At 45.3% G+C, this 10,000-nt stretch overlaps 1 protein-coding gene across 5 annotated transcripts in view; it reads left to right on the forward strand.

Annotated features, from left to right (window-relative positions):
• Window positions 1-10,000, forward strand: part of dgki (diacylglycerol kinase, iota) — a 60,977-nt gene that overhangs the window by 19,858 nt on the left and 31,119 nt on the right. For 4 of the 5 annotated variants that reach the window (XM_079755307.1, XM_079755310.1, XM_079755308.1 and 1 more), the window contains exons 2-5: window positions 4,603-4,711; window positions 7,499-7,594; window positions 9,261-9,335; window positions 9,971-10,000. The exon at window positions 9,971-10,000 is cut by the window's right edge and continues 27 nt beyond it. In XM_079755307.1, coding sequence (XP_079611433.1) covers window positions 4,603-4,711; window positions 7,499-7,594; window positions 9,261-9,335; window positions 9,971-10,000 — 310 coding nt within the window. The remainder of the gene's footprint in view (window positions 1-4,602; window positions 4,712-7,498; window positions 7,595-9,260; window positions 9,336-9,970) is intronic. The other variant, XM_079755309.1, reaches the window with a different exon arrangement.

Consider the following 10,000-nt stretch of genomic DNA (forward strand, 5'->3'; position numbering starts at 1 on the left):
AACGAGTTAGAAACGGGTGATCGTTAGCCATAGGGCAAAGGAAGACAGAGATCTCCATGGACTCGGGCTTTGCTGGGCATGCTTGCTCTCTCGACAAGCGGGGCGGGTGGGCGGATGCAGTATTGTCAGCATGGGGGCGGGCTTGCATTGATAACGGGGGCTACATTCAACTGTGCCTTGGTCTGAAAAGCTATAGAAGGCAGCCGCCGCTGCCTTTATGCTACTGATCAACCAAACTTGGTCATTATCACGCTCTCGCGTTCACTCTCGCGTTCACTCTCACCCCATGTAACTGTGTGATGTCTTGGATCTCTTTCTTCCGCCTGGCTTTGTCTTCCTGTCTGTCCGTCCGTCTGTCCGTCTGTCTGTGCTTGCGGTGTTCCTCTGTTCACTGTTAACTGTGACTTCCATTTTATAGAATAGTTGACATTTAGACAGCAACGCTTCCCTTTTTCTTTAACAGCTTGCCGAAGGGTACATTTGACACCAGAGATTGGTGGTGTTCGGCGAAGATTTAGAAAAGTTTGCTTCTGCTCTTTATAAAGTCTGTCCAAGTTGGTAACGCGACTGTTTGTTGGCATTTGACGAGGTGCCCTGTCTTACTGATGATCTGTTATTGTGCATCCATTAACATTGAGTCACAGCAGTGTTTACCGATTTTTTAAAACAAACCTTTGTTTGTTTTCTAAAGCCCATATTTGTTTGGGGAGATGGAGTAGTTATGTTAAAGCTGTTGTTCAGAGGAAGGATTTGTGGTTTCAAATGGTGTTTTTTGGTAGCCAAAACGTTTGTATTTTGCCCCTGCAATGTTCTGTTGGCCAACGTCATGTCATGACTTTGTGGTCTTAAAGTCGGTTAGGAAGTTGATGCCGTTGACAGTTTAGCAAATTGAGGCATGTAATGTACGATCTACATTAGTTAGTGCCACAGTGTTGGTGGAATGTGGTGTATGTGTCAAAATTCCATTTGGTGATGCTGCATCTATGTAGAGCATGGTGACGTTTTTCTGTATTTTTCTTTTTACGATTTTGGAAGAGAGCACTAATGCTGCCTGATCCTATCTAGCTTTAGTAGATTAACACTCAAATGTAATAGTGCCCCAGTGGCCTGTTAGTCTGTTTGTGTGTGTGTGTGTGTGTCAGCCAGAGAGACAGCCAGTCTGTCTCTCTGTCTGTCTGTGTCTGTATGTGCACTAAATCGCTTAGCATCCTACATTTCCCTCGTTTGGCAATTGAAATGGTCACACTTTCGCTCTCTCGCTTTCTCTCTCTCTCGCTGTCTCTCTCTCTCTCTCTCTCTCTCTCTCTCTCTCTCTCTCTCTCTCTCTCTCTCTCTCTCTCTCTCTTTTGTCCTGACCTGTATTTCGCTTGCTTTCTCTCATCATCTCTTTCTCTGCAATGCAAATGAACACAGGATACACTGAGCCTAGCCAAATTACTTTACTCACTCTGTGAGTTGATGTTCTCATGATCCCTAGTCATCAGTTAAGAACAATCTTTTATGCTCATCACTCATACCATGAGCACCGGGCTCTAGGTGTATTTGCCGATATGCTGTGCAGTGATTCTGTGTGTATGTGTGCGTGTGTGTGTGTTTGTGTGTGTGTGTGTGTGTGTGTGTGTGTGTGTGTGGTTGTGTGTTTCAGATGTGATTGTCTAATTAAGGAGTTGTCAGATATACAGCAGACATTATCGAGATCCAATCCTATAGCTGTAGCCATTTTTCTGTGTGTGTTCGTGAGCGCGTGCTTGTGTGTGTGTGTGTGTGTGTGTGTGTGTGTGTGTGTGTGTGCGTGTGTGTGTGTGTGTGTGCGTGTGTGTGCGTGTTTGTGTGTGTGTGTGTACGCCGTGTACCACCACCCGCCCACACAATGCTATTTTTGTCCATGCCGGTTGCGTGTTCATGTGTTTCGGTAATGGGAAGAGCTAGAGAGAAGCAGACAGAATGAGAGAATCCAAGGGAGAGAGAGAGAGAGAGAGAGAGAGAGAGAGAGATCGAGGGAGAAAGAGAGAGAGAGAGAAAGAGAGAGAGAGAGAGAGAGACATAGGGACAGAGTCAGAGAGAGAGAGATCAATTTACAGTGTGTGTGTAAGTAGACTCCTTCTCTTTGTACCGGCTGATAATTTTAGACAGACGGCCACTGAAACTTTCAACAGCGGGAGGAAGGCGGAGGGGGAGGCGGAGGAAGGGGTGGGTGGTGGTGGTTGGCTGGTGTCGGCGGCTCAGCTGAACAGATCAGCATTGTTTTCCGCACACGCACACACACACACACACACACACACACACACACACACACACACACACACACACACACACACACACACACATACACACACACACATATATGCATGCACACAAACACACACACAAACAAACACATGCAGCACACACACACACACACACACGCATATATAAATGCACACAAACACACACACACACATATACAGACACACACAAACACACAAAAGCACAGGCAAACACGCACACACACTTTCTCAAAGGCCTACTTGCCAGAAACACACACACACACACACACACACACACACACACACACACGCACACACACACACACACACACACACACACACACCCTCAGTGAGGCTTCCACCGACCCAGACGGCCCGCAGACGGCTCTAGTAACGGTATCACACACGGGTCATACACTCTACAATGCATATTTCAAACACTTTCCTGGTTTCATTCAATAGCACTTCTAAAAATACTGGCTTTGTTTTAACCGGTTGATCCCGCTCTGTGATCCTGATCTATATTGTCGTCCTGTCTAATTTAACACATGGTTGGTTAAGTGAGCTTCAACTAGGTTCCCAATGCCTCGCAGTCTGCCTGCAGATATGGTTGAGCGGGATGCTTAATGTATAGCTTTGTGTAACTGTTGAATGACTAGTGAACAGCCACTATCTGCATTAATATCTACTGTTGATTCAAACCATCTTTCACATCACTAATGGACCTAGACAATAATATCAAAGGCCACCATTGACCCAGGCTATTTTAGAAAGTGAACAGTAGAAGAGGTATTACAGTACGAGAGAGAGGGAGAGAGAGAGAGAGAGAGAGAGAGAGAGAGAAGATAAGAGAGAAGGGGACCTACGCAGATGAGTCATATCAAGGGCCTTGATTCACACAGGCTTTCCTGTAGGGCGTCAGCTCCTCTCTCCCCAGTCCTCTTTGACCATACTACTACTACGTCCCCTCCCCCCGTTCTCCCTCCACCCTCCACCCCCCCGACACCGTCACCCCTCGTGTAAGAGATGAAACTTTTAGCTATCTCTAATTAAATCTCTCCCTCCTTCATTCTTCACGTTGTCTCTGGGATAGTTTATTAGCCTGAGGAACGGAAACTGCTACTTTTGATTTTGCATTGTATTTGTTGGTAGGTTAGGTGTGTGCACGTGTGTGTGTGTGTGTGGGAATGTGTGCAAATGCCTGTGTGTTTTTCTGCGTATGTGTCTGGATATCACTTCCTCTTGCAGTGTTGTATGACCATCATGTAATCGTGAAATAATTCATCGGGAAGTGGAAAAACGAGCGCAAAGAGAAAAGGAAAATCAAAAGGGTGGTGGGTGGAGATGTTTGACTGTGTGTGTGTGATGGGGGGGGGGGATAAGGATGTTTCTGCTGACTCATTCTCTGGCTGATGAAGACTGCAATTCTCCCACCATCTGTCATGACATACACGGTACTCCCGCAGTCTCTCTCTCTCTCTCTCTCTCTCTCTCTCTCTCTCTCTCGCACACCCTGCTCTATCTATCTGTCCTCCATCTCCGTCCTGGTTACCTTTCCCTTTCTCACTTAATATCTTGTGCATTTTCAGCGTTACTCTCGGTCACTAAGTCAGTCCGTGTCTTTCTCTCTCCCACTCACACTCGCTGGGGCTCCCTCTCTTTATCACTGTGTCTCTCTCCTTACTGACCCTAGTGAGACCCCTGTATGTAGGTGATGCATTAATGGATGAATGGGTGGATGGGTTGTTGGATTGATTGATGCCTGTCGGCCACAGTGTTGTGTGCAGATTGATAAACAGAAGATAACATTGTCATGTGTTTCCCATCGTGCATATGTCTCCAATGGGGGTGTGACTCTTTGGGTATCTCCCGGTTTGATTCGATTTAGATTCTTGGGGTCACGACTTGCCTCAGAATGGTTTTCCATTCGAAATAATTCCTGATTCCAAATCGATTCTCGATTCAGTAGATAGGGGTGCCAGTCCCCTGGTGTGCCAGTTCCCTGGGGTGCTATCACGCTGGGGGGCCACTCGGGATGAGTTCTTAGCAAGGCAGTGTGGCAAATTTATGGCGTGAAAGCAGAGTAAAGTGTGTATGAGAACTATGTTGTTTAATATATATTTTATCTTTCAACTCATTGCTATTCTGTAAACAAACAAAGTCAAACAATAAGATAAAATACAAAACGCATTGATATTTTGGAAGTTTTGAATCACAGGAAATTCTTCCTGAATCTTTGTCTTACGCCCCTAGAGTCCTCTGCTATGCACAGCGTAGCGCAGGGCGTAACGGGGTAGGGTCTGCTGAAGCCTTTGGGTGTTAACGTCTGGTCGGTGTGTCTCTGGGGGGTTTGTAGGAAGGCCATCTCCCGCTCGGGGCTCCAGCACCTGGGGCCCCTGAACTCGGCCCAGGTCCCCACTAACAACGGGCCCGCGAAGGAGCTGCGCACCAGCGTGGACTGGACGGTAAGACACACAAACACACGCATACACATACATCCACGCACACGCGCACGCACACACACACACACAAGGGCACACAAACTCAGGCATAGTATACATCCATACACGCACGTACAACGCACGTACATCCATGCAAACACACACACACACATGCACACACTCACACACACACAAACAAACACACACACACACACACATACATCCATGCGCACACACACAAGCACACTCAAACTCACGCATACATCCATACACACACGTACATCCATACACACACACACACACACACAGTCACACAAAAACATGCACACACTCACACACACACACACACGCGCACACATTCACACACACACAGACACACACACACACAAACACACACACAGATACACACACACACACATACATCCATACACTCACCCACGCACATATGCATACCAAAAGTTCAAAACTGTGAGAGTGAGAGGAGGGAGGCTGGCCTCCACCACAGAGGATGATACAATCAACAGCTTCTCTCCTGATACTATTTAGCACAATATGAATACTATATTTGGCACTCAAATGTGGGCAGCTTCAGTGGCTCCACCAACTTGTTTGCTCACCATGTAGGCACCTTGTGGTAACCCAGGTTCCATGACTATGCTCGCTGTCCCACTGTCCACCCTGTCCACTGTCCTGTCCATAATGGCACAGAAACATGAGGAAAACAATGTTTCTGGGATGTTGACGTGCTTCTGCGTTCGTACCTCGTGATTTACCTTGAACCGAAACCTGCACGTCGTGACTTTCGTTTTGTCACGTTTCATTTTTTTTACTGAAAGCAAGCTAGCTATTTACCCTTGTTTTACAACGGAGTCTCATTGGTTATGATCGCAGTTCAACTGTGTGAAGTGTGTCAAAATTGTCACCATCTGTCAGATGTTATAAATTTAGTATTTGATATGGGATTCCTTATTCCCATTACCATTTACGATATTGGATTTATTCAATTATTTTGATTCTTGAATTCTGGATTTCAGGGTTTGTAAAAACAGCCTCTCTCAACTTCTTCTGATCGTTAAAATATCATTGGTTGTGAATATTCTAAATAAATAAAAATGTTGTTATGAACCACTAAGGCCCACCCCAGTGCCACTGGCTTCCTCTTGACAGCTCTGTAACCTAGTTTCGGTGGTTAATGGATTCTGTCCCCCCTCTCCCAAACAAGGGGTGTTGAAGTGCAATAATGACTAGACAGGAACTCCCAGAAACACACTGGGACTTTACCCTGGAGATAATCAAAATGAGTCTCTCAACGTTTTCACACTGGAAAGCAATGGCTAGACTGGGCCGAGTTCTCCTAGACAGATCTCATTAAAAATCCCCTATACTAAATTTAAAGATTATTGTGAGATTTAAATATGGCATTCTCATTTACGGATATGAAAGTAGAGGGTTCTGCTTTTTAAATAATTCTCTCATAGACCATAATCCTAGAGTGTGTTAAAAGTTAAGAGTGTCTTCACCGAGGAAGTGGACTGTTTTTACTTCTGTCTTTCAGAACAGCTATGCATTTGACCTTTAACACTTTTTTCTATTTGCTATTTTGTTATTTGGATTACTGTGGAACACGTGATCTCTCAGGGCAAAGCCAACATCTCTAAAGGTGTGCATTAACCAAGTTACAGGTTGGTTATGCAATCATATCATACCAGTGCAATCCAATTACAGTAAAATAAGCTTTTATTAAGCAACAGAACCACATTTTTTATTATTATCAATACATGTTTTACCTACCTGCTAAGAAGAACTACTATATAAATGTAACATATATCACGCCTCCTTGTTTGAATTCAGCCGATGGCAACCTAAATGTTCCCTGGAAGATGGGATACAGCAGGGTGTTTATAGTGTGAGGTGATGGCCTCTGTACACAGCTAGGGATGCTGCCACTGCAGCCTGCTTAACCTTTAGCTCCCTGCAGGATACATGCATACACACACACACACAAACACACACGCACACACGCACACCCGCACTCACACACACACAGACACAGACACAAGCACACGCACATATACACACTTAAACACACACAGACACACACACACACATTTATACCCGAATGCACATACACATACACACACACACACACACACACACACACACACACACACACACACACACACACACACACACACACACACACACACACACACACACACACACACACACACACACACACACAAACACACACACACACACACACACACACACACACACACAAACTGTATAACTTCCGGTACACGTCGTGTAGAAGTTATCAGTCATCAGTAAATTGGTACCTCAGTGATTTGACTGACATGATAACTAATATCCTCTGAAATTGCCCACCTACTCTCCTGGTGGGGGCCATTATGTGCTTAACACACATTGGCAACCCACACTGTCCGTGTTCTTACAACCTGTGTGGGTATGTTTGTGTGTGTTTTTGTGTGTTTGTGTGTTAGTATGTGTGAATCCATATGGTTGCAGTCGATTTTCGTCAGGGTGCAAAATAAATCACTACAATGTGAAGTGTCTCTATCTCTTTCTATTTCTGAGCAGAATTACAAAGTGTGTTACTATTGTTCTTTTTTTCCACTCTCTCACCCATCTACTTCTTACAATGGGAGGGGAGATAGCGAAATAGCAGATTTGATTTGTCCTCTGTCCTCTCTGTAACCCATAACCTTGAGTCTGTCTCTCTATCTCTCTCTCATACTCGCTCTCTCTCTCTCTTATTTTCTGTGTATGTGTGTGTGTGTGTCTCTCCAGGAGAATGCGGTCAATGGCGACCACCTGTGGCTGGAGACCAGTTGTTCCGGGGACCTCTGCTATCTGGGAGAAGACACCTGCCTCGTAAAGACCGCAGTGAGTGAAGCTGAACCCACAGTTGCGTGAACCTCGGTGAACCCGGGGTCTTCTTCCTGTCACATCGTTGGGGTGTTCACGATGGGACAGTGTGGCATTTACAACCACCACCGTACATGGGCCGAAGAGTAAACACACACACGCAACACTGAGTCTGATCCATTGAAAATATGTTAAGAAAAAAGCAATATACCTGTATGTCATAAAGGCGCTGCGAAATTGTTCAAACGTACTGCTGAGAAGCAGCTGATGAATCGTAACCAACTGAAAATAGTGCTTTGATTTTGCGCTCGTTATATCGTTTCCGAAGAAAGGGTTAGTGCTCATGCTCCCCCCTCTCCCATAAACGATGACTTGCCGTTAGCCCCCCCTGCAGAGAAGGGGGACATGTTGCTCAGGGAGGCCTCCGTCTGTGCGTAAGCAGAGGTCATCGACTGGCTAAAGGGGCGCGGTCTCGGAGCAGTGGCGCAGATCTTCGCGGACACCCTCCACAGAGAAGTGTGATTTGGATTTGACCCACGAATCCCCCCCTCTCCCTCCAACTGCTGGTGTGAGAGGAAGGTGGAGGAAGGTGGAGACAGATAGAGAGGTAGATACAGAGAGAAATAGTGTTTACCTGCTGAGCCCAGAATTGGCAGTTTGCCAGCTTAACACAGTGCTCTATAATTCCGCCTGTGATCAGCACAAATGTGCTCGTATCACTTTCACCTCTTTCGTTTATCACTTTTATTCTGGGATCTCATGGGAGCACGCTGCAGGGATTCTACAACCTCCGTAGTCGATGAAGGTTAACCGCTTTATGTGTTTTCCTTTGTTAAAATCGTTACCATGGGCAGGGATCACTACAGAGGCTGTCATTCATTGCTCAGGATGTTAAAGGCACACGCCGTCACGCCCACCACTGATGTCATTGGTCCTGGGATGTGCGTTCTCATTGGTCCAGATTGGACCAAAACCGTACCCTGATTTTTCAAAAGCAAAGTGTTTTTTTGTTTGTTTATCTCATTATGTTAATGAACTGCCTATCCCTCCAACTGCCAGGAGGTTGTTATCGTGCCTTAGCAGTGAGCAAACTGAAAGGCTGACTGACTCACTGTGGTCAATGTTTTTTAGCATCCAAGTTTTTTAACAGTATAAGATGCGTGCTTTTGAGCAGTTTGTTTTACTTTTTATACCGGCTGTTTGCCACCATTATGCCACTATTTACATATTTAAAAGTACACTATGGGTTATTATTTGTGGAAATATTTATTTATTTAGGCCTGCCATGTGTCTGTATGTTAATGAGCAATAGTGTTTGTGTGTGTGTGTGTGTGTGTGTGTGTGTGTGTGTGTGTGTGTGTGTGTGTGTGTGTGTGTGTGTTGTGTGTGTGTGTGTGTGTGTGTGTGTGTGTGTGTGTGTGTGTGTGTGCTCTTAAGCACTGAATTTACCCTCCAGTGGTGTATATAAAAATGCTTACACTTAAAAATGTATTATGTGTTTGGATATGTTCACATATATACCTTACTGCCACTCTGTACCCTGCTGCATCTCACTGTCTCTCTATTTGTGTGTGTGTTTGTGTGTGTGTGTGTGTGTGTGTGTGTGTGTGTGTGTGTGTGTGTCTGCGTGTGTGTGTGCGTTCGCGTGTGTTTCTGCATGTGTGTGTGTATTGTCTCTCTTAAGAAGTCAGCACCCAGGAGGAAATGTGCTGCATGTAAGATAGTCGTTCACACAGCCTGCATAGAGCAACTTGACAAGGTATGACAAGGCACACACACACACGTACACACACACACACACACACACACACACACGTTCACACACACAAAGACAGAATGTGTAGTGAATAGCCAGCAAACATGTTATTGAATACTTCAATTTTTGATATCCAGGCAACAAAAGGCACACTGAGGGACCTAGTTGATTGTTGTGGGGGAGCACTTTCACCGTGCCTATTCATTATTCAATCATGATCTGATTATATTCATAACGCAGCTCTGCTCTGATGGGAGAATAATATCCCTTTTTATTCCAATTTGAATGTCCCTTTTCGCCCGGGTTACCAGATACACATACATATATTGAAACCAGTTAAGTTACAACTGTAAATTCATTTGCTTTAACAATTATCATGATGCCTTGCCTCCTCCCATATCCTTAACCTGATCTCAACTACACCGAACCCTTAGCTTAATCTGCCAAAAATGAACCTAAATCTACCCCCATAATTAACCATCCCTCTCTCTCTCTCTCTCTCTCTCTCTCTCTCTCTCTCTCTCTCTCCCTCTCTCTTTCTCTCTCTCTCTCTCTCTCTCTCTCTCTCTCTCTCTCTCTCTCTCTCTCTCTCTCTCTCTCTCTCTCTCTCTCTCCTTCTCTCTCTCTCCTGCTCCCAGATCAACTTCCGCTGTAAGCCCACCTTCCGG

Source organism: Pollachius pollachius, assembly GCF_949987615.1.
Source record: "Pollachius pollachius genome assembly, chromosome: 18".
NCBI classification, from domain to species: Eukaryota; Metazoa; Chordata; class Actinopteri; order Gadiformes; family Gadidae; genus Pollachius; species Pollachius pollachius.